Raw genomic sequence first — 23,419 nt, 5'->3', positions numbered from 1 at the left:
TTCGGGGCCCCTAGCCAGAGTCTGGGGTTCTACTCAGGTGCCAGGCACCGAAATCGCTTTCTCCTGGGCCAAAGGGGTGATGGCTCTCGAGTGCTGCATGGAAAATACCAAACATGTTGACCAGGATTTGAACTTGGTTAATGCCTGGAGACAGGAAGAATTGAGAGGCGCCGGGCAGAAGAGGTCTGGACTGTTCTGGAGACGCTGGTGGAAACATGGTGGTGAATGTGGAAGCTCAGATGGAGGTGATGCCCGTGGGGTGTGGGTGTGTGTCTGTATGTTTATGCGTGTGGGTTTTAGTTTGCTAAAGCTGATGGGATGTGACATACCAGAAATGGACGGGCTTTTACAATGGGGATCTATCTTCCTGCATGTTTACAGTTCTGAGGCCAGTTCAGTCGAAGTATCCACGGGCAATGCTTTCTCCCCAAGACTGGTGGCCACCGATCCTCAAAACACATGGCATCGCTTCTCCCTCCCCCTTTTCTCCTGGGTTTCACTGTAGCCAGCTTCTGACTTCAGGGGCTTCCTTCCTGTTTCTGTGTCTTCTCTCTCTCAGCCTCTCTGTGTGCTTCTCTGGAGTTCATCTCTATATAAGACTTGAGTAAAAGGGTTAAGACCCACCTGGGGCAGCCGCCACTGAGGTCACCAAAGGTCCCGCCCCCTGCGGGTCCCACCACAGGCGGGACCAGCCATAAGCACGTGACCTCCTCTGTGCCGGCTCCAGCTTCAAACCCTTGTGTGTGTGTGTGTGCGCGCGTGTGCATGCGTGTGTGTGTGTGGCATGAAGAGGAGTGGAAGGAACTAAACAGTTAGCACCAGCTCAGATTTTTCTTGTAGTTTATCTACAAAGCCTCAGCTTGGCATCTACTGTTCATTCCGCTGCTTGACTCTGGGACCGTGCCCACCAAACTTCATCGCTCCGATTCCTTTGCCAGCTGGTTTCCTATAACATTCTGTGAGTCAGAAGCAGAAGGAGAAGAAGAGAAAGGGCAATTCTGGTTCCACCGTCTCTTCCCTTTCGCTCCCTGAGCCCGAGGGAGGGGCTGCCGCTTCCCCCAGCCGCTCCCTGTGAGTCACCCCAGGGGACCTTCTCGCAGTCTAGAGCCAACCCCTCGTGCTCGTTTCCTCTGTTTGTACACATGACCTATTGCTGGCCATCTATAACCCTGCTATATTATAAGCTGTGTAAAGAAAAAAGCTGTTTTCTCCATTATTCCATATTCTAGCCCCTCATCCATCACCTGATATTCAGTAAATTATGTTAATTGTTTTTGTTGAATAATATAGAAAGCAAGTTTTATCATATATTGGCTTTATCATGTTCAATTTTGTGCTGTCTGTACTTAATTTTTAATTGAATGGTTTATAGTTTTCAACAATGTAAGAAACCCCAAGTTAGTTGTTTCTACTTTTGTGACCCTCTGCGTTGTGCTTCTTGCAGTTTTGGCCTTTGTAAGTTTAAAAAGTCCCCGTGTGTGGACACATCGCCCATCCAGTGCGCACCTGCAAAGTCAAGTTCGCTCTGACAATAATCACAGTGTTCTGGTTTGCTGGCTGCCGGAGTGCAATATACCAGAAACGGAATGGCTTTTAATAGGAGGAATTTAATGAGTTGCTAGTTTACATTTCTAAGGCTGAGAAAATGTCCCAATTAAAGCAAGTCTATAGAAATGTCCAGTCACAGGCATCCATGTAAAGATACCTTGGTTCAAAAGGCTGATGAAGTCCAGGGTCTCTCTCTCAAGTGAGAAGGCACATGGCGAACACAGTCAGGGCTTCTCTCTCATCTGGAAGGGCACATGGCGAACACGGTGTCATCTGCTGGCTTTCTCTCCTGGCTTCCTGTTTCATGAAGCTCCCCAGGAGGCGTTTTCCTTCTTCATCTCCAAAGGTCACTGGTTGGTAGACTCTGTTTCTCATGGCTATGTCATTCTGCTCTGCTCTCTCTGACTCTCTCATTCTCCAAAATGTTTCCTCTTTTATAGAACCCCAAAAACTTATGCAGACCCACCCAAATGGGTGGAGACACGTCATCACCTAATCCAGTTTAACAACCACTCTTGATTAAATCACATCTCCAGGGAGATGATCTGATTACAGTTTCAAACATACAGTATTGAATAAGGATTATTCTACCTTTATGAAATGGGATTTTGATTAAAACATGGCTTTTCTAGGGGGCATACATCCTTTCAAACCAGCACACACATCCTCTCTTAAGTGTTTCACCACAGTGTGGATATCTGGCTGAAATTAAATAAACTGGCATGTTTTTGTTTTGTGCACATTTTCAATTGCAGGAATAGAAATTGTGGCACAGGTGTAAGTAAGGCTACATCTAGACTTTCATGTCTGAACATCCTCCTTTGGCATTTCCTATAAACCTCATAACATAAAGCTCTATGTGAGTAAGTGCAGGTGTGTAAATCAACTGTTTGAGTGCTTTCATAAAGCAGACTCACAGACTGGCTATTAACAAATAGCTTCTGAGATTGAAAAATATTATCTATTCCCGTTAGAACACAAATATCACATTAACTTTTATATTTCACTCAGTGGTTTAAAATCCACTGGTTCCCAACATTTGTAAAGATAAGGGTTTCCCTCCGGTTTTCGGGACTTCCTGGAGGATTTAGACCCATGTGGTCACCTCTTATCACTTGTTTCCTCTGGGTCGATTCAGTTATCTATTATTAATATTAAGTTCCTCATATCTTCTTTCTTTACCATTTTCAGAACAAAGATTCTTCCACGAACTCAGACACGTCATACATTCCAGCAAGGTGGAATTAGAAAATAACAAATAGAAGTGACACAGCCACATGCTTTGCAATGGACTAGACATTTTTGTTTTTGTGATCCGGGCATCATGATATGAGAAAACATTAGCTGGTTTACTATTAAAGAAGGAGGGGCTGTGTCCTAGGGCGTAACTAATGTCACCTTCGGCAGCTCTGTCTGTGTCTTCTGCTCTCCCCACCCACACCGGCTTCCACCCAATGGACCCAGGCACGATAGTCACTGTTTCTCCTTGACACACACGCTCACTCACACACTCACTCATGCACACACTCCCAGAGTTGGTTAAGGGCTTTGTTTATGTGACAGCATTTACTTAACGATCAAATCTATATTGAAATGTATACCTACACATTTTGTATAAAGTTTTAGCTGAAATATAAATTTCATACTGAGAAGTCCACAAATGTTGGTCATATATATCAATAAATGAACACGGAGTAAACACACTCATTTATTTTCCACCATGCTGAGAAACTGACTGTCACCACTCACCAAACGTTCTCTCGCGTCTCCTTCAAACACGCAGGGTGCACGCGGTGGCCCAGGCTGTCGTCTCTTGGCTGCTCTGCTGCTCGGACTGCCCGGCTGGCTCAAGTCCCTCACAGGCGCCCCGTTCCAACTCGCCCTTCCCTGCCCTTCTGGGGGCGCCCAGCGAGGGGCCGCTGCTCCCCGGGGCTCTCCCCAAAATGAGGTGCCACTTGCGGCCAGTCCTGGGCCGCTCAGTGGAGGGGACGCTGGAGATGGTTTGGTGTTCATCAAGGGATGGATGAGAAGGAACCTGTGTTTCAGTGGGTTTTTAAAATCTTTTGTCCTCTGTATTTTTCTACTTTCTTGAGGGAAATCACAGCTACTGGCGCTGGTAGATGCCGTCATTTGTACCACGTCACAAGTTTAGTTTCACTGAGCTCGTCGGCAAATCTCTACCTTGCAGCTCAGCAGTCCTTTCCCTATCACTGGGCACTTGTATTCTGGGCTGCAGATGTGCTTCTTTTCCTGTATTTCCTGTCATGAGAATACATGCTAGGTGTGCACACGTGTGCTAACACGGGCTTCTCTCACTGCAAAAATCAGAGACCTCTAAACATTCCAGATAAACACTAAAGAGTACAAGTAGCACAATATTTAATATAGTTTTAGACAAACACTAAAAATTAAGCTATAACATTTCTGGATAGCTATTTCCTGGTAATGTAATAAAAACCAAGGCAGTGATTATCATCAAATTCATTTGCAAAAACAGCAGACAGTTACTTTCCAAAACGTGTCAAGATCCAACCTAAGAACCTTTACAGACTGAAGAAGTTGGAGCAGATGGAACAACTAGTTTGGGGGCCCTTGATGGGATCCTGAAACAGTCAAATACCACCTAAAATGTGCATTTCCTGGTTATGGTAATTGTGCAGGAAAAAGCAGGGGAAGAAGGATGAGTGAGTACAGAAGCTCTGCAATAATTTTACCACCTTTTGTATGTATATTGAAAATAACGCCATAGATTCCGAGTGAGGCACGGCTGAGTGGTGAGCAGGGCAGGGATCGGGCGGCCCACAGGAAGGTGGGGGGTCGTGCAGTGCTGAGCTCTTACTCTAGACGTGACTGCTTTCTGATGGTCACTTTAAGTTTCTGGTTTGGTACTTCCACACATTTCTCAGTTTTTACAATACAAACACGGATTAAAGACAATTTATAGTATGAATGTCTCTCTTACAACCCTGCTGTCGCCTCCATCCTTAAGTTATAAGGGCTCCTCGGCTCCCTAGAGTCCCTGTGAGCCAGCGCTTGGCCGCAGGGTACCCAGACGGCCTGTGCACGCGGCCTGGAGGACAGCTGGCCCCTGCTCTCAGCCCCGCTCCACCAATCCATGGTCTTGGAGCCGGAGAAGGCCAGGACATTGTCTCCATCCCGGACGGCCAGCTTCTCTGGCTGCAGAAGCATGAATCGTGGAGGTGGGCATTCCTGCTTGTGCAGCATTGTGCTCAAGTAGAAAATTACCTCGAAATACAAATGTTCATATCATAAGTGAAAACACTAGTGAAATTTTAATAAAATAGGTTTTATCTTGCATAGGATAATATGCATTCATTTAAATAATTATAATGTTTAATAATACGTCAAACATACTTGCTAGGACAGTAAGCTGGAAAAACAAGCATATTAAGCGTTTAAGGAAAATCTTAGAGAAAATTAATAAAAAAGTCCAAAAATAATGATTTTCCTTATAAAGTAGCATTTTGATTCATATTCTCTATTTAGTTTAAATAATAAAAGTGTGGCAAATGCATAAGAAAGATATTTAAGACAATAGGCTTCTGGGATTTGATAATTACAAAAATTTATCTGAGAAAAATAAGAAAGAAAACCTTTTAGTAAAAAAAAGACCAACTAATTGCACGTGTGGGATTTTTATTTTACTCGTTATATTTGTCTGGTTGCTTCTGGAGTGGTTGCAAAGTAGGAGTGAGCTGCGCCCTTGGCAGCACGTGGCGGGAGCGCCTCAGTGGAGACCAGGACCCCCAGCACCCCCAGCCCAGCGGACACAGCCCCAGCCACCCTTCACCCCGCTGGCGGGGAGGATAGTCGGGAAGGCCCGGCCCTCCTGTCCACAGGCCCTGCGCCCACGCCCTGACGCTCAGCCCCACGACGCCGGTGGGGACGCGCCTGGGCGATACGGGGAGAGCGGGAAATATACAGCGAAATGCACCAAGAAAGAGCGCGACTTACCTGCTGACACGGAGAAGCTGAGCACGAGGACGCCAGGTGACCGCCCGCCTGTGCTGGGGGCTGGGGCCCCTCCTCCAGCTGCTAAACTCACACACGGCTGCCACCAGGGACAACGGTGACAACCTGCACGCTGCGAGGACTTGATGGTGGAAAGAAAAACATGCCTTCAAAGGTGCCCAGAATAAAACTTCCGTTTTGTAGCTGTTCTTCATGCAGGTTGTGTTCCTACGGCAACCAGCCGCGAGGGGCAGGTGAGGATTGAGGCAGATGAGATGGAGGCAGGTGAGATGGAGGTAGGTGAGATGGATTCAAGTGAGGATGGAGGCAGGTGAGATGGATTCAAGTGAGGATGGAGGCAGGTGAGATGGGGCAGGTGAGGATGGAGGCAGGTGAGATGGGGGCAGGTGAGATGGAGGCAGGTGAGATGGAGGCAGGTGAGATGAATGCAGGTGAGGATGGAGGGAGGTGAGGATGGAGGGAGGTGAGGATGGATGCAGGTGAGGTTGGAGGGAGGTGAGGATGGAGGCAGGTGAGATGGGGGCAGGTGAGATGGAGGCAGGTGAGATGGAGGCAGGTGAGATGAATGCAGGTGAGGATGGAGGGAGGTGAGGATGGAGGGAGGTGAGGATGGATGCAGGTGAGGTTGGAGGGAGGTGAGGATGGAGGCAGGTGAGATGGGGGCAGGTGAGATGGAGGCAGGTGAGATGGATGAAGGTGAGATGGGGGCAGGTGAGGACAGAGGTAGGTGAAGTCCTCTCAGACCCTCCTCCTGAGCTCGGGGCGCCCGCCGGCTGCACGCCTGGTTCCTGCGGCCGCTGGGAGGCCACAGGCTCTGTGGCCCATCGCGGGCTGTGCGGAGGAGGGATCAGTTCTCACTTCAGGGGCTTTAAGAAAGGGGCATGCAGTGAGAAAGGTGGGGTGGGGGCCATTCCCTGAGTGGAAGAGGGCGATGAGCTGGGGTTACCGACCCGCCACCATCCAGATGCACCTCGGCTGGGCATTTAGAGCTGGACGGGCCACTTCACGGACTCTTGTCCTGCCAGACACCCTGAGGCCCGGTACACAGCAGGTGCCAGTTGGTGTCCGAGACCTTGGCCCTAGGCCCTGGCACCCTCTCCAGCTCTGCCTTGACCCCCGCCTCTCATGGGTTGTTTGGGGACCGCCACCCTGTGCCCCAGGGTCCCTCCACTCAAGCTTAGCCCCAAGCCACTGGCCCCGCTCCCCTCCTGCCAGGCCACCCGGCCTGCCTGGCCCCAGCCTCTTGGCCTGAGACCCCAGCTCCACCCGCCCCAGGCCGGCCTGTGGGCTCACCCTGAGGATGCAGCTGCCTCCAGGCCCACTCGGCCCCACCCCCTGGGTAGACTGAAGTGGGGGCGTCTCCCAGCGGGCGCCCTGCTCAGACCAGAACCTCCCAGAAGCCTGGACGCCCTCCTTCCCTCCACACACAGTACTCCAGAGGAGCCCCCCTTCAGGTCCGCCCCAGAATCTGGTGGGTCCCCGAGACGCCCTGCAGCCACTTTGGAGCCCCAATGTGCGGCAGAGCCCCAGGCACCCCCAGCAGCCCCTGCCCTGCTCCCAGCGGCCACCACTCCCACGCGCAGCAGAGAGTCCTCCCGGGGACCCACCGGCCTGCACCCCTCCTCCTGCCCCCTCCACTCTGCACCCTTACCCCCTGCCCCCTCTCCTCGGCACCCCTCCCCCCTCTGCACCCTTTTCCCCTGCCCCTCCCCTCTGCACCCCTCCCCCTGCCCCTCCCCTCTGCACCCCTCTCCCCTACCCCTTCTTTCTGCACCCCTTCCCCCCTCCCCGTCCCCTCTGCACCCCTTCCCCCTGCCCCTCCCCTCTGCACCCCTCCCCTCTTCTGCCCCTCCCACCCTCCCCCCCCGCCCCCCACTGCCTGCCCTCCCTTGGTTACCTGCTGGCCTCCCGGCTGCCGGTGCCCTCATGAATCCCCCAGCCCTGGCCCTGCTGCCCCCACTCCCTGACCTTCCTGTGGACAAGTACTCCAAGTCCATGCCCCCCTGGCCTTGCCTGGTTGCACCTTGGCACCCCAGGCCCACCTGTCCCACCAGGGCTCCTGCCCAGTGAGCCCCGCTCTCCTGCAGCCTTCCTGCCCTGCTTTCTGCCAGCTCCCCGAACTGCCGGCTGTAGGCACCCACGGGAAGGCTGTGTCTTTGGGATCCCCCTGCCTCCTGTGCGCTGGGGCGTGGGGCTCAGGGCACTGCCTGGAGTTGCTGGCTGGGCGTTAGAGCCCACATGCTGCTCCTCCTTCACCGCAGCCCGGCCTCCCCAACAGGCTCCCAGGAGGCTCCTCAGTCATGGCCAGGTGGGCTGGGCCCCCCTGAGGCCGGGCACCCGGGCGCTGGGCTGGCGCCGTCTGGACAGAGGCCACTGGAAACATGGCTTGTTGTGGCCTCCCCGAGGCGCAGGTGGGAAGGGGTCCCTGCAGAGAGCTACGCATTGCGGCCACCCCAGCACCTGGGGGCCAAGCCGCAGGGCCAGGCCACCCTGTGCTTCCACACACACCGGCCCCTGCCCACAAGCTGCAGGCTGGGCCGTGGTGCCCACGAGTGGTGAGCTCAGGGACAGCACATGGACGCCCCGTCAGACTCTCCCCATGTGGAAGAGGCGGCAGTCCTCCTGGGCTTGCCCGCCTGCCAGGAGGTCCCGCGGACCCCAGGGTCTGCAGCAGGAGGTGGGGGGAGAGGAGTAGGTGTGCCCTCAGTTTCCTGCCTTGCTGGGTGCCCTGCTCCGCCCTGGCTGGGGTCCTGCAAGTGGGAACAACCTGAGGCCCGTGAGGGCCCCGCCGCCTGGGCCTGTGTCCTGCCCAGGGGGTCAGCAGCGCGGAGGGCATTAAAGGCCAGCGCAGGGCCCAAGGCCTGCTTGCTGCGAAGTGCGCTGAGCAGACGTGAGCGGCCAAGGGACGCCCAGAGGAGGCGGGACAGAAGGTATGGGAATTCTGAGACAGGAAAACAAGGAAGAGCAGAGCTTAGAGAGGGACAGAGCAGGGAAGAGGTGATGGACAACTGGGGCTGGTGTGGAGGCGAGGAGGGGGAGGAGAGAGACAGGAGAGGAGGGTGGGGGACCTGGAAGGGGGAGGGGGCTGGAGGGGGGAGGGGCAGGAGAGGGGGCTGGAGGGGGAGGGGCAGGGAGGGGGAGGGAGGGGGCTGGAGGGGGAGGGCCTGGGCAAGCACCGCTGCACCCCATGACCTGGCTGACGCTCTGCTGCACTCCGGAGCGGCTCAGAGCCCAGCCTGTCTGCATCCTTGGCTGAGAGTTGGGAATCACCCCTAGAGCCCCAGCACTGGACGGGGCCACTGCTCAGCTTCCCTCCCTGGCGGCGAGCGGCGGAGGGGGCAGCGGGTGGCGGGCGGGGGGACAGCGTGGTCCTGACCGCCGTGCGGGGCGGGGACAGTCAGACACAGGCGCTTGGGAGCAGGGCAGGGATGCAGTCGTCAGTTTTGACTTTTATGTAGTTTTACAAAAGCAAAAGTAGAACGAGCCTGCAAGTCAAACACTAGAACGCGGTTGGGGGAAGAAGGAGTGACGTCCGGGTCTGCCTGTGAGGGAGGCCAAGCTGCTTCTGGAACAGGCAGAGTGAAGGGTGCGGCCCACAGATGTACGGGAGTGCGTGTGCACGTGTGAGTGTGCCTTATGTGTGTGTGGGCATCAAGTGTGCATGTGCATGTGTGAGGACCTGCACGTGGGCATGCGTGTGCACGCAGGTGAGTGTGCAGGGGAAGCCCAGTGCACGGCAGTGTGTGAACACAGAGACGAGGCACAGCTGCTCTGGAGCACAGACATTTATTGAGCTCTGGTGTGGGTGTGCACACACACGCACAGGCACACACGGGCCCTGCAGGCCCGGCCCAGCATCCTCACGCCCCTCCTGGGGCTCTGAGGGGAAGGACGCGGTCCTGGGCCTGCCTGGCGCCCCCATCCAGGACTGGGGCCTCGGGGGAGCAACGAGGAGAGGCTGTGTGGGGAGCGGCCGCAGGGCCGCGGGCAGGATGGGCAGACGGGGAGCTGTGCGCAGGCAGCTCAGCTCTCAGGGCAGTGGCCACGTCTACACGAGGGGAAGGTCTCTGAGAAGCCACAGGCGGGGCGCGGGGCACTCACGACCAGCAGTGCCAGCACAGGCCGGGCCAGGGCAGGGGAGCCAGCATTACGGGGGATGGGGCGGGGGCTGGGACCTGGGTGGGGGAAGGGGGTCCATTGTGCGGAGGGGGTGGGGTCGGGCATATGTACTGCTGGCAGGTTAAGAGAAACCTGTCTACTGGGCATCTGCAAGGAAGGGCGAGCGGGCGCAGCTGGGGGTGGCTGGGGCGCATGGGGTTGGCGGCGGGGGGCGGCCTAGAGCGCCCCCATCCCAGTGACCTCCGACGTCAGCCTAGAACAGAGGGGGGGGCTTCAGGGGTTCCATCCGGGGAGAAGGGCGACACCCTGGAGGCTGGGCAGAGCCCAGGGGAGCCAGCACCCCCATCTTCCTGCCCCCAGGGACCTGGGGCCCCCATCTCTGTCACAGTCCTAACAGTGACAACCCTCCACCCTGGAAGGCCTCGGGGCTATTTCCACAGGACTCCAAGGACCCTCTGCTGGGGGGGCCCGGCCCCCCCATGCCATTACCTGGGGCCCTTCCAGGGAGGCTGCTGCGTTTAGGGGTAGGGATGGGGGCTGCCAACCTGGGAGGGGGACAGGGCAGGCTGGTGCCTCCCAGGGACGTGGGCACTCCCACCTGACATGGGGAGGGGAGGAGCAGGACGGGCCCTGGGCGGGGAGGCCCTGGGCGGGGAGGCCCTGGGTAGGGAGGCCCTGAGTGGGGAGGCCCTGGGGCTCTTGGTGACCCAGGCCTGCCTGGGGCAGGTTCCGTCAGCTCATCTGGGCCTTGGCGGAGGTGAGCAGGGTCCCGGCCCCAGACCCAGGATAAATGTAGGAAGCTCCACCCCACTGTCCCAGCCCCTCTGCCCGACAGGCGTCTTGGGGAGGGGACACAGGCTGTGGGCCAGCCTAGGCTCTGTGTTGGGAAGCTATGGAACCCTCATGAGGACTCTCATTCGTCACAGGGCAGGGCTGGCACCAGGCCTGACCCTGGGCTGGGCCAACCAGGGGCTCAGGAGCTGCTGCGGCCGAGACCCACCCAGGGGCAGTGCCTGCAGGCACAGTGACCGGACTGGGTGCCCCTGGGCCCCCTGCATCCCATGCCAGGAAGGCCACTCTTGCCTTTCACGAGAGCTTTTGGAGTGCCGACTTGGCTGGGGCAAGAGCCACACAGAGACCTAGGAGAGACCCCGCAGGGCAGGCAGGACTGGTGGCGTGGGCCCCTTCTCCCACAGCCCCAGGACTGCCCCCCGGCGTGCCCCTCGCGTTGGCAGCAGCTGCAGCTGGCACTGCGGCATGGGCCACACCACCCATGGTGGCTCCAACAAGTACAAAGCAGAGGCCAGCCAAGTCCTCTCCCCACTCCTCATTCCTACACTGTTGTGCGAGGGTGAACAAAGCTGGGCTCTCCACTGTGGCCCTACAGCCGGGGCTTGGCTTGGACCAAATGGGCGCCTGGGGTCCCAGAAACGCCACTGCTTTCTAACTTCACCAAGCAGCCTGGGGGCACAGATGACCTGTGACCCAGCAGTGGACACTGTCCCTACATCCCATGCCAACGAGCCGCTGCCGAAGAGGCAGTGACCAGGGCGTCCACCTGGGCACCCGTGTAGGCTCAAGATGTCTGGGCACCAGGGTGCCCGCATGGGCAGGGGCCACAGACCTGGGCTCCCACCTGGCCTGCCGGGGGCCTTCTCTGCCCGCTTCTCACCTGGCGTTGATGAGGTACTGGGCAAGGCTGATGTTAGCGGGGGTCCCTGTGATGGTGATCTGGCGCTCTGAGGACCCTTCCGTGGCATTGGCGATTTTGATCTGCGCTCCAGACATCTGCCGAATTTCATTGATTTTGGTCCCCTGGCGTCCAATTATACAACCTATTAGCTAGAAGAGAGGAGGGCAGGGTTTCCTAGAGAAGAGCCAAAGGCAGCCCGACTGGAGAGCAGGCAGGGCCCCGCCCACCACAGCCCCGCCCCGCCCCGCCCACCACAGCCCCGCCCCCATCTCCTGGTCCTCGCCCCCACTCCCGGCCCCGCCCACCTCCCGGGCACACCCAGGCGGCTCAGGAGAACCTGGCCGCCCCTCGGCCCGCCCCAAAAGAGCCGCCCACTGCGGCCTGGGGACCGGAACCCTGCTGTCCTCTCTGCGCACGTCTTCCTGTTTGCAGCACAGTCCACTTCATTTCTCCTCCAAAGTCCATTTCAGGGAAATGATTTCCTCTTCCGCCCACAGTCCTTTCAAAGGTCTTTCCTCACGTTTTCTTACTGGTTCATTTCCAGCATCGCCTGCTTATTATTTCCCAGCTGGCGCCCAGCTCTCTCCTTTCTGGAACCTTCTTCCCCTCCCTGTGCCCTCCCGTCCCTCCAGGGCGGACACAGGACCCGGAGCTGCCCCACAGCTGCTGGTCTGGTCTATCGGGCAAACCTGGAGTCATGCCAAGAGAAACGTGCTATCACCGCCCTCCTCCTGGTGACATGGATGTGGGGGCAGCGCGGCTACCATCTGCCAGGCCACTGTGGCAGGTCTGCGGAGATGCAGCACCCAGTGGCCTCAGGGTTGGGGGCCAGGAGTCCAGCAGCAAGGTGCTGGCAGTGCAGCCTTCTTGGGAGCCTCTCGCATCCCGGCCACCCTGGTGATGGTGCTTTCTCCTGAGGTTGCTCCTTGGGTCTCTTCTGGTCTCCCTGGCTCCTTCTGACTGACGCATCCACATTTCCTCGGCTTCAAAGGCCCAGTCAGCTGAGGGAAGGCCCCCTTGGGTCAGGGGCCCTAAGTAGGGTCCTCCCAGGTCCTATGACCAACGAGTCACAGCCTGATGTGGTGCGACCCCTTGGAGGGCCTGGTGGCACGTGGGTTCATGCCCACAGGCTCACGGACTAGGCCTGGCGGCACGCGGGTTCACACCCACGGGCTCACGGACTAGGCCTGGCGGCACACGGGTTCACACCCACGGGCTCACGGACTAGGCCTGGCGGCACGCGGGTTCACACCCACGGGCTCACGGACTAGGCCTGGCGGCATGCGGGTTCACACCCACGGGCTCACGGACTAGGCCTGGCGGCACGCGGGTTCACACCCACGGGCTCACGGACTAGGCCTGGACGTGCCTTTTGGGGGCCAGGCTTCCGTCCCTAGGAGACAGGCAATGGCAAGTCTGGGATCAGAGAAGGTGAGACAAAGCGGCACAGTCTGCACCATCTCTGCCGGCCCCTCAGGGAAATGCAGAGGCAGCCCAGATGAGCTCCTCCTCTTACCCCGTGTGCCCCACTGGAAATTTAAAGAAAAACCATCAAAACATGTTGAGATGGTGTTGGTCTCAGAGCCCCACCCTATAGGGACTTTGCGGCCACGTCCCTGTTGTGCTGTCATCCCCAAGTCCCTGCTGACAGCTGACACCTGTTTTCCAGCAGGAAGGCCCTGGGCGACTGCAGACCAGGGCCAGGTAGAGGTCCACAGCCTCGGCAGGCAGGTGCTGGGCGCTGAGGGTAACGTGTGGGCGGGAGCAGACTTTGCAGCTGGCAGTGGAAGGTGGCCCACAGTGGGTCAGAAATAAACTAGAGAGCTGGAAAGGGCACAGGGGCCCCCACGGGGACGCCAGGGACTCCTCATGCCACTTGGCTCCTGGGCGTCTGGCCCCAGCCCGTGCTCCCTGGCTGCACTGCAGGACTTGTGTGCCATGCTGCACCAGTCGCAGGTGTGCCTGTATCAGGAAGGTCTTTCCTTTCGGGAATGAGTACTAACTTGCAAACAACAGCATAACTTTCCTTCAGATGATCTAATTTTGACCAAGAGAAGGAGCAGGACAAGTTGACAGTCAAGTGTCAGAGCAAAGATGCAGGTTGTTTCCTGCCCTTTTTTCCAAGAGGCTGCTGTGTGTGGTGCTGCTGGCTGTGGTGGGACCACCCTCTGAAACTGTAGCATAGATGCTCTCCCAGGCAGGTGCTTTGGGGCTGGCTGGAGAAAGCCCTCCTAACAATGGTGCCAGTGGGTCCTGCTGCAAAGAAGGGTGAAGAGCGTGCTCTAGGCATGCAGCTGAAAAAGTCGCCTTTGTTCCGAGAGCTTTCCCTTCACTGAAGTCACTCCTAGGGAGGAGGAGAGGTGGCCAGTGGTAAGCCTGGGGACCACCATTTACCTTGTTCCCAAGTTGGCCACAGGAGAAGCAATAAACCAGTTCCCAGAAGAGACACTTGCAGCCTCTTGTATTATAAAGCTTATTCCAGTTTTAAAATGAATGTTTGGTTAGCAGCAAGGTACTTGATATTAGTGAAAGAACGACTTAGGTGTTTAGGCTAAAAAAGAAAAAATGTCTGCAGGGTAGAGCATTCCATTTCCATTTGCCACTTAGTAGGCAGCCAGCGGCTTCAGATGCCAGAAAGAATCATCCACAGTGGAAGAAGGAGGGTGAGAGGAGGAGAGGGTAGGGAGGGAGATGGGTACAAAAAGTCATTGATAATAGAAATCATTTTCCTTTAAGGATTCACAGTAGCACCTGATCCCATGCAAGGAGGCAAACAGCCAGGGCTCCTCCTGGGTCTGAGACGCTTTGTCCTGCTGCTTTTGAGGTTGGCCTGACCTCAGAAATGCTCAGAAGGCTGGACGAGCAGCGCCACAGAGTCCCTGTGCACCGCGTGCTGCTCTAAAGTGAGACAGGGCAGAAAAGATCTGGGGTGGATGCCATGCCCAAGCGGCCCTGGGGCAGAAGGAGCCCTGGAGGCAACACCAGCCTGCACCTCCCTGAAAGGCTCCCCCAAGCTCCTCCTCATCTGAAACACGAGGATGGGCTCTTCCAGCTCTTAAATGGCAGTCTGCTGAGATGGCCTCATTGGTTCTCTCCTCTAGGCACCCCTGGCCTTGTTTCTGCTTCTCAGTCCTCCTTTAATACAATGAACTGGTAATCCTTCTGAACTTCCAAACTGGTTGCGGCTGCAGGTTACCGTATGTGAAGAAGCAGGACTACAATTTCCTGCCTGGTTGGTGTGAAGGGCCGATCTGGTTACTGCAAAATGGTGAATGTACTTGCAGCCCATAAGTTCCAGGGAAGCAGAAGCCTATTGATACTTGAAGTAGAAAGGTACCACATCCGGCCATCGCCACCTTCTAAGCCCAGAGAGGCTCTGTCCCTGCTGCTCTGGCTGTTACCCGTAAAAACATGTGGCTCACACACTCTCCGGTGTCTTGGTTTTGGGACTGTAAGTCAACATTCTTAGGATCATCCAAGCATTAAAAGAATGATCCTGCCCCCCTAGTGAGACTGGCGATGGACTATGTTGAGGGGAGCTCGTGAGGCCACACCCTAAGCTTCATGCCTGAACAGGAATGGATGACAGCACATGTAGACATAGGAACCCTGCCAACCTCAGGTCTGCTGGAGTCTGTGCTTACAGAGAGGGTTAAACCTTGAGCAGACTCACAGAGAAGTCCTAAACCCCTCTAGAAGAAGCATGGCACACAGGCTGGTGCTGTAGTAGGGTTCACTCCTGAGAACCCCCATTCTTCAAGGGTTGACCCTGAGCTAGGGCAGCACCTTCACAACACTGGATTATGCTGGGACCTTGGCTTCCCAGCCCAACCCTGGATGGACATCCGGGCCTCGGCTACCTCAGCCCAACACTGGATATCTGAGTTTTGACTAAACCCTTAAGCTCCTTGTTTAATAGCTTAGGGATATAAAATCACATCTCTTCTATGAACATTAAACTCATTTAAAAGGAGAAAGGAAAGAGGTGAAGCAAAAAAAAAACACTACAGAGAGATATCTGACAGCAGGATTGGGAGTAGGTGAGAGGGGAACCAAGTGTTGGGTCCCCATGGATCCCTCTGCCCAGGGATGCAGAGCTGATGGCCACCCCATGCCCAGCTGACCCCATGGTAGCACAGGAAGGCCCAAGGGGGCATACTCACATCATTGGGAATGCTGAGCTCATGAGTGCTGGCCGGGGGGCTGGCATCCAGACCTGGGCATACCAAGGGGACACAGTTAGGCTGGCACAAGGACCACATGTGGTCACACCCCACTGCTCACCCATCCTCTGCTGGAAGAGATGAGGCCTGACGATGAGGGACCACACAGCCCAGGGCCCCAGAGCCCTTCGCGTTTTTAACCCAAACTGCAGGTCCAATCTCCTGAGTCCTAACTTGTCTTTCTCACAAAAAAGGAAAAGGAGAAATCCAAGTAGAAAGATTTCACTTTCTCATTTTGGACACATCATTTAAAGAGCTTCTGTTGGCTGTGACACCTAAGATCCAGGGACGAGCCTCACCTTGGAAACTGGCGTAGCTGTATATAATAACAGGTAAAGTAACCAGAAAGAGATCAGGCCTTGACTGGAGTTAAAAACAAAGCCAGTCTGTCTGGGTCTAAGGTAAAGCAGAACACAGGGTAACAGATGGTCGTGTGTGCACTCTAGACCTTCACCTACTGTGTAAGACCAAAGGCAGAGAGATTTATCATGTCTGGAACCTAAATTTCCTGTAACACATAATCTAAATCAACTGTCTGGAGAGCTCATTTAAACAACCCACACTCCTGGAGTCCATGCAATGAGGCCTTGTAATTCTGTACAGTTTAATGTAATACTAGGATACATCTCAGACTATGGTGGGCTGATAATTAAAAAGTATTGGTAAGTTCCTTGAGGGTCCAAAGGTCGGGGGGGAATATATATATATGGAACTATTAAACCCTCCCATCTAGGAAACCCCAGGTACTCTCTTAAACCAATGGGACTCCCAAGAACATAGGTTAAGTCCTTAATTTTGAGGCTTGTCCTCATGAAACTTATTTCTGTAGGGGGGAATCTAAGACTACCTCTAACAAGGTCTAAGAGTTGCTTCCAGGAAGCCTCTTTTGTTGCTCAGATTGCGTGCTCTCTCTCTAAGCCCAACTCTGCAACTAAAATCGTTGCCCTCCCTGCTACATGGTACAAACCATTCAGGGGTGAAAATCTCCCTGACAATGTGGGGCATACTCCTGGGGATAAGTCTGGTCCTGGCACTGTGAGATCAAGAATGCCTTACTGACCAAAAGGGGGAAAAGAATGAAATGAAATAAGGCATCAGTGGCCTAGAGAGATCAAATGGAGCCAAGAGGCTATTCTGGAGAATACTCTTATGCAAACTTCTGCTAAATCCTGCTGATTGCGATGGTTTGCTGACCCCCAACCAGTATCACTCCTGCTGACTCTTGAGAACACCTAGGGCTTGAACTGAGACTCTGTAAAGGCTTCATGCACTAGGTTTTCTTCCCTAGAACACAGAATTCTTGGAGTATTCCTACATTAGATAAATCCTGAAACCCAGAGGGACCAGTCTCTCCAAGGTTATTAATTCATCCTCCTATCCTTTGGTGTCAACACCCCTTCTCAACATGAAAAATTCAGAATGGGCATTGCCCACAGACCCCTACAGTTTTGGAGAAGGATAAGAGAAGGAGGAGTCACAACAGAAAAAATGGGATTTAACAAACAAGTATGGCTGCTGAATCACTACATTAAGTGTCCTTCCAGCTCCCGTGTTTGGGGCAGCTGGAAGGGAAAATCTGAGCTGGTGGCATGGCAGCCCATGACCAACTGGGATCTGTGTGCAACTACTTGTTGAAGAGTTCTTTGAAAACGATTGCTTTTACTTTCTTTGCTTTGTATATATGCTATATTTTACCATAAAAAAAGTGAAAAAAAACCCCAAGCTTCTGTTATGTTTGCATAGTCTTTCGTGACGCTTCTCACAGCCGCTGGAAAGCGTGGGCACAGGGGGTCACACTGAGGCAGTGTAGGGTCCACAGCTGGCCAGGTGCCCGTTCTCCCTTGGTTCTCGGGGGTCCCCTGGTTCAGAGCAGCTCATCAACCCTCTCACTGCGCCCAGCACGAGCTGCCACACGCGGCGGGATGCAGAGGAGGGGCTGCACGTTCCCAGCAGTGCCTTCCATTCTTCTCGTGTGGGGCTAGGAGCCCTAACATCTCAGGGCTCAAAAGAAGCTGCTAGACATAACGACAGGCTGCATTTCTACCCAGATACCCTCATGCAGAAGAAGGAAAGTGGGTCCAATTTATCTTCTAGCCCCCAAATTTTAACGCTAAAAATCCCAGTTTAGAGCCCATGAAATAAAAGACAACTTTTCAGAGATAAAATACAAGATCTACTCAAGCTTCCGAAGGAGTGACAAAAAACACAGATTTACAGGGCTGGGCAGCACACGGCGGGGGCTGCAGACAGGGGGCCGCGGCGGGTCAGCGAGCATCTGAGGCCAAAGGCCAGCGATGGGAGGTGCTGAGAGCAGAGGGCCGAGGCAGACGCCTCAGGCAGCCCCCCACTTCCTGCCCCCGATCCCCACTTCCCTGTCTGGGAGGCCTCTCAGCCCCCTCCCCCAGCAGAGACCCTGGCCTTCCTGCACCCAGTTCATAGGGTCCCTGACCCCACAGCTCACCTCAGACCAGGGTGCCCAGCTCTTGCCCACCCAGTCGGAACACCCTCGAGTCTGCGTCTTTGTCCCCCTGCTCTGTGCTGGGCCTGCCTCCACCCTTGCCCTCAGCTCACCTCCTTGGCTCAGGGGGCCCAACCAGCCCCGAACCCTCGGGGCCCCTCCCGCCCCCCCCATGTTCACAGGCTCCCTGCCCACCTGCCCCCTCCCCAGTACCGCCCCTCCTGAAGACCCTTCCCTCCGGAGGCCCTGAGGACACCCCCGCTGGCCCATTTACTGTCACGGCACCCTCCACATGGTGCCCCGCCTGTTGATTCCCTTTCTCTTCCACTGTATTTGTGTCACCCAAAGGAAACTCCCCTTCTCACAGGGCGAGAGCCTACTTCCTGCCAGGGAGGGGCCCCGAAACTGAGCCCCGAGAGTGAGCCCTGACAGCGAGCCTGGAGAGCAAGTCCTGAGTCTGGGCCCTTGCCTGATGCACATGGGGCTCAGCTGATTGGAGGTAAATCAATCAATTCACTCTAGACTGTTATTTTTCTTTTACTAATCTAAACCTAGAGTTTCTGTTCTTATCTTCTTTGAATAAGCCCATTTTTAATGCCACAATTGTTGGTCTCTCAAGCATACACCTTCAAAAGCACACACATTTAAGATACCATCAGAGACCGTCCTTAGCCCTGCCCAACCCCAGGGCAGAGCTCAGGAGGAACACAAAGCATGAGTGACATCTGTTGAACCTGGTGTGCCCTGATCAAGGGAGGACAGTGTCAAATCCTCTGAGCTGGGTGCTGAAGTCCACTGACAACGCGTCCCCTCTAACCCCTGCCTACATCACTCCGGGCACCGCAGCTGCGCGTAGGACAGGGCTGCCCCACGGCCAGCAGCCCAACGACGCTCCCCCACATGGCCCCAGACGGGCACCTCCGTGCTGCCTACCCCACCTGCTGCCTCCAGGTGCACTGCATCCCTCCGGGTGAGGAAATAGCAGGGCCACCCTGGACAGAGCACATTCCAGGGAGAGGCTTTGCAGACATGGGACACCTGCCCGGGGGCGGTGGCGAGACGTTTTGTCTGTAATGACTGGGAACCAGTTCTGCAATCAAACACATACTAAAAACACTTTCCTCTCATTTTCCTTAATTAAATTTTGCATAAAATTAACTAAAAACAGCCCCGAGTGCACAGGACTGCCAGGGCTGTGCCTCCTCATCTGGGTCCCTCAGACTGACTGACCACCACGGACCAAGATGGGTAGATGTTCAGAAGCCCCCGTGAATGCCCCTCCCCACAGGGAGATACACACCCTGCAGCCATCCTGGGCTCCAGTGCGGCCCAGTCCTCCCTGTGCAATGCTCTGCACAGTGCAGGGCAGTGTGGGGACGGAGGCTGGACAGCGGCTCCCCACAAGGGGTCCACCTGGCTCCCACACATGCTCCTGCTGCTGGCTGGGGGCTGTGAGCCCACCCGTGAGTTACTGCCCAGCTCCCCCAGCCCCATGGCCCAACTCCTGGCCCTGGGACGTTCTCTCTGGGCAAATGTCTTAATGTAACCCGAGGTGCTGCGGCCGCCTCAGCCCAGATCACCTTCTCTTAAGGGGGCTCTCCCACTCCTGCTCTGATGGGGCAGGGTTTGAGCACACCCATCCTGTGAAGAAAATTCATCACTGCAGGTCTCCAGCACCTTGCCCTACTCAGGAAGAGGACCCCAGAGAGACCACATTCGGACGGCACCCCCCGGGGCCCACTCCAGCCACAGCGACGACACAGTCCACCCGCATCCTCTGCAGTGTGAGCAGGAGCCAGGCCACAGACCCAGGGGACGCAGCCCGGGGCCTCTCTCCATGCAGCCTCGCCCCCGTCTCGCCTCCGAGCGCTCTCCCGGCTGGCTCTCCATTTTAGTGCTTTGTTTTACCTGACGACTGGCCCATCAGATTTTGAGCTTCTTCGGAGGAGTGTAAAGGCAGCTTTTCTCCTGGAGAGCAAAGAAGAAACAGATTTAATTGTTTTGCCCTCAAGGAGATAAGCAGGGTCACTTCAACTAGGGAAGCTCAAAATATGAGCGGCCGCAGCAGACGGACACAGGTGGAGGGCGCTCGTGGGGCAGAGGGGGACCAGGACCCTGGCCGGCCTGGCTGCCTGGGCCGGGCCACTCCTGCTGTGGGAGGGGCCTGGGCATGACAGCAGCCTGACTACTCATCTGTGCCTCAGGCTGGCTGGTGGCTGCCCACGAAGGCCCCTGTGGGCAGCAAAGAGAAGCCTGACAAGTTCAGACCCAGGGAGGGGCCAAGGGCACTGGCTTGCTGCCACAGGACAGGCAGGCAGACCGCCCGCCCCGCCCCAGCCATGCCGTGCCCATGCGGCCTTCTGAGCTGACTGCACGCACTCTGCGAGCTGCACTGGGTGGGGGTCAGGGCAAGCCGACCCCCACGTGAGAAGACGAGGGCAGTGAAGGGCAGTGGGTACGTACCGGGGAAAGCGGGGTTGGTCTGTCCGAGGGGAGGAAAGGGGGTTTGCTGCATGGCCAACTGGTGGAGCTTGGTCAGCTGCTGGGGGTAGGAGGGACACGAGAGCTAAGAAGGTTATCGTCATCGAGCACAGTCACCAAATAAAAGGCAGTCACAGAACGCACACAGACAGTGTCAGAGTGGCCGTGCGGGCGCATGGCAGTCTCGAGGGCTTGGCCTGGGGGCCCCAGTGGAGCCGGCTGCCCCCATGGGCAGGGGGCAGAGCTGGGGGGGTCTATGTGCAGAAGGGGGCACCCATGCACAGGCAGTGGACGGCGCCCAGGGTGCCCTGGGCATGGCTTCTCCTTCCCTCGGCCACTGGCCTGGGTGAGCTGCCTTCCACTCCCACATGGTGGACCCACAGGCTGGGGCGGGCGGTGGGGGACAGCAGGTCTGTGGGGAGTGGCTACCTGGGTCCCACAGAGGGCTCTCTGAGTCGCAAAGCCAAGACAGCTCAGCTTCTGTGGGATTAAAACCTGGGCATCACGCACAAAAGCCAGGCTGTCACCCTGTGGGATGCCATAAGGGGTCTACTTAGCAAACCTCTACTTGTGACCTTGTGCCATGCCTGGCTCACCCAAGTCACCCCAGGACTCTGCAGGACTTACCCGCCTGCGGCAGCCGGCTACTTAGGGGGCATGTGTAAGGGGTGCCAGGAGAGCGGGGCTGAGACTGTGCCAGCACCTGTGCCCTGTTCTAAGCAGCCAGCTCCTTGTCCCCTGCTCTCACCACCTCCTAACTTGCCACAAGACTTCAGTTCTTTTATCATCTCTTAAGGAGCAATACAGGTGAATGTGGGAGACTTGGCCACACGGAGTTCCCTTCCCAGCCCCTCTTGGGGCTGGACGCCCACTGCCCGCAAGGTCCAGGGGTCCCTTGAGGCCCAGGAGGGGGTTTGGCACATCCAGAGGGACGCATCCTCAACTCCCAAGTGTTTCCCCAAAGCAAGACCATGCCAGAGCGCCCCAGGGTGGGTCTGGGTGGCCCCTGCAAGACCTGCTTCCACACTGCACAGATGGGCCCCAGGCCCAGGGACACCGCAGGGGTGGCCTCTCTAGCCCAGCAGGAGGGCCAGTCCTGAGAGTCTCTGTGGACCCAGGAGGCAGCGATGGGGCTATACCCCAGCAATTCCACCTCCCAAAGCCCAGAGCCTGAGACGTGCTCGGAGGCCACCGAGGAGTGTGGGTACGTGTGCTTGTGCAGGAGCAGCGCTTCTCCTGAGATCCTCCTGAGTTACCACCACTGCCCAACAGCTGTCGCCAGGGCCTTGGGGGTTGGGGACTGTCCGCCCACATGCCTGTGGACGCGGGGCAGGCTGGGTGGGGACGGGGCTTTAGGTGCACTTGCCACGCGGGTCCGGCCTCGTCCTGGCTCCTCCAGAGAGGAGCCAGTGTGGGGTGACAGCAGCCAACTGCACCTGGGAGCCCCCACCTGCCCATGGGCTCGCAGCCGCTTTTGCGAGGTGCCGTCTTTGCTCTCCAGGGCCACTGAGGGGCAGGGGCTGTTGATCGCTGCAGCGAAAGCTGACCACGGGTCCTTCCCGGCCCAGCCCCCGAGACGCTTGCCAGTGCAAAGGCACACTAGCCCCCCCCGCCTCCCTCCCTCGGAAGCGTGATGAGGCGCCTGCTGGGGGCCCACGTCCACAGCTCTCTGGGAGCCCCCTGACCTGCGGCCTTGAGGCAGGCCCGCTGGGGAGCAAGCTGCTGCACCCCCACCCCCCGGAGGCCGCTCCTCATGGCTGTCCTGGCCAGGGAGTTTGAGGACCCCGGGTCAGGGGACACAACTTGGGTCAGCGTCAGCTCAGGCCCACCAGGGTGGTGGTGGCTCCGGCAGGGCTGAGTCCCAGGGCAGCACGGCCCCTGCCCACAAAGCCCCTCGCCTGTCACGTGGCCATGGGGCCGCGGTGACGCACCTGGGTGGGTGTGCACCCAGGCCCTCCGAAGAGGGTGCTGAGGCTGGCGTGGCCCAGGCGTGCAGGGACGGCGCTGCCACCCCCCACCCCGGCCCCGGCCTCACTGGCGCCCGGACTCCAGGGAAGAGGTGGAGAGCCAGGCCCATCCATGGAGGGGGCCCCGGGCAGGGGCTCGCGCCAGCAGGGCCGGGGTGTGGGGCCATCGCTATATTCTGGTACAGGCTGCATGGGGGGGACCAGCGGCGCATTCTGGAAAGGAAGCAAGTAGGCACCTGCTGGGGAGGGGCCGGGGCGCTGCCTGTGGGAGGCGCTTCCCGCGTCGCTTTGACGCGGACTGAACGGAGCCCACCCGCGGCCAGGGCCATCACGCTGCCACCCGCGAGGAGACGCTGCGGCCCGGGGGGCTCGGCTAAGGGGCTGCACCCTGAAGTCCCTCCTCACTGGAGAATTTTAACTAGCCCTAAATTTCTTCGCAGCGGAGAGGCCTACCTGACTCCCAGGATAGAGGAGGAAATCCCCATTCCTTGAGATAAAAATTAAAGTTAAAAAAACAAGCGCTCACCCAAGTGCCTGAGCTGGGCTGCGGCCTGGCCCGACCCTCCTGAGGGCTGAGGCTGCGTGCAGCGTGGGCGGGCGGCTGTGTGCATGGTCCACCCGCCTGCGTGGGCCCCAACACTGTGCAAAGCCCAGGGCACTGGCAGGGAGGGGCGAGGCGCCCATGCCTGCAGGGTCTCGGGGGTCCCTTTCAGGTGTCCTGAATTCACCTCCAGGCGGGCTGGGTCCGGTGATGTGCTTGTGTCCCCAGGGGCAGGCCCTGAGCCTGCAGTGCCCACTGGGACTTGCCGGCAGGCGGGAGCATGGGAGGCTGGTCAGGGTCAGCTGGTCTCACCAAGCCTCGGTCTCCTAATCTGTAGAACGAGGGGCTTCGGCACGCCTATGGGCAGTTGCAACCTTCTGCCAAAGGCCAGATGGG

General features: G+C 57.1%; 1 protein-coding gene across 42 annotated transcripts in view; it reads right to left on the bottom strand.

Annotated features, from left to right (window-relative positions):
- Positions 1 to 9,272: 9,272 nt before the first annotated feature.
- PCBP3 (poly(rC) binding protein 3) overlaps positions 9,273 to 23,419 on the bottom strand; it is a 470,825-nt gene continuing 456,678 nt past the window's right edge. For 31 of the 42 annotated variants that reach the window (XM_077119223.1, XM_077119230.1, XM_077119201.1 and 28 more), the window contains 5 exons: positions 20,498 to 20,576; positions 19,943 to 20,002; positions 15,517 to 15,569; positions 11,333 to 11,502; positions 9,273 to 9,913 (listed from right to left, as the gene is read on the bottom strand). In XM_077119223.1, coding sequence (XP_076975338.1) covers positions 9,877 to 9,913; positions 11,333 to 11,502; positions 15,517 to 15,569; positions 19,943 to 20,002; positions 20,498 to 20,576 — 399 coding nt within the window. In that variant the 3' untranslated portion in view covers positions 9,273 to 9,876. Of the gene's footprint in view, positions 9,914 to 11,332; positions 11,503 to 12,703; positions 14,612 to 15,516; positions 15,570 to 19,942; positions 20,003 to 20,497; positions 20,577 to 23,419 lie in introns of those variants that run through there. The other 11 variants (XM_077119236.1, XM_077119237.1, XM_077119234.1 and 8 more) reach the window with 8 other exon arrangements.

This window comes from Tamandua tetradactyla, chromosome 10 (assembly GCF_023851605.1).
Source record: "Tamandua tetradactyla isolate mTamTet1 chromosome 10, mTamTet1.pri, whole genome shotgun sequence".
NCBI classification, from domain to species: Eukaryota; Metazoa; Chordata; class Mammalia; order Pilosa; family Myrmecophagidae; genus Tamandua; species Tamandua tetradactyla.
Note: the sequence above shows the minus strand (reverse complement) of the source record. Positions and strands in the feature narration are given on the sequence as shown.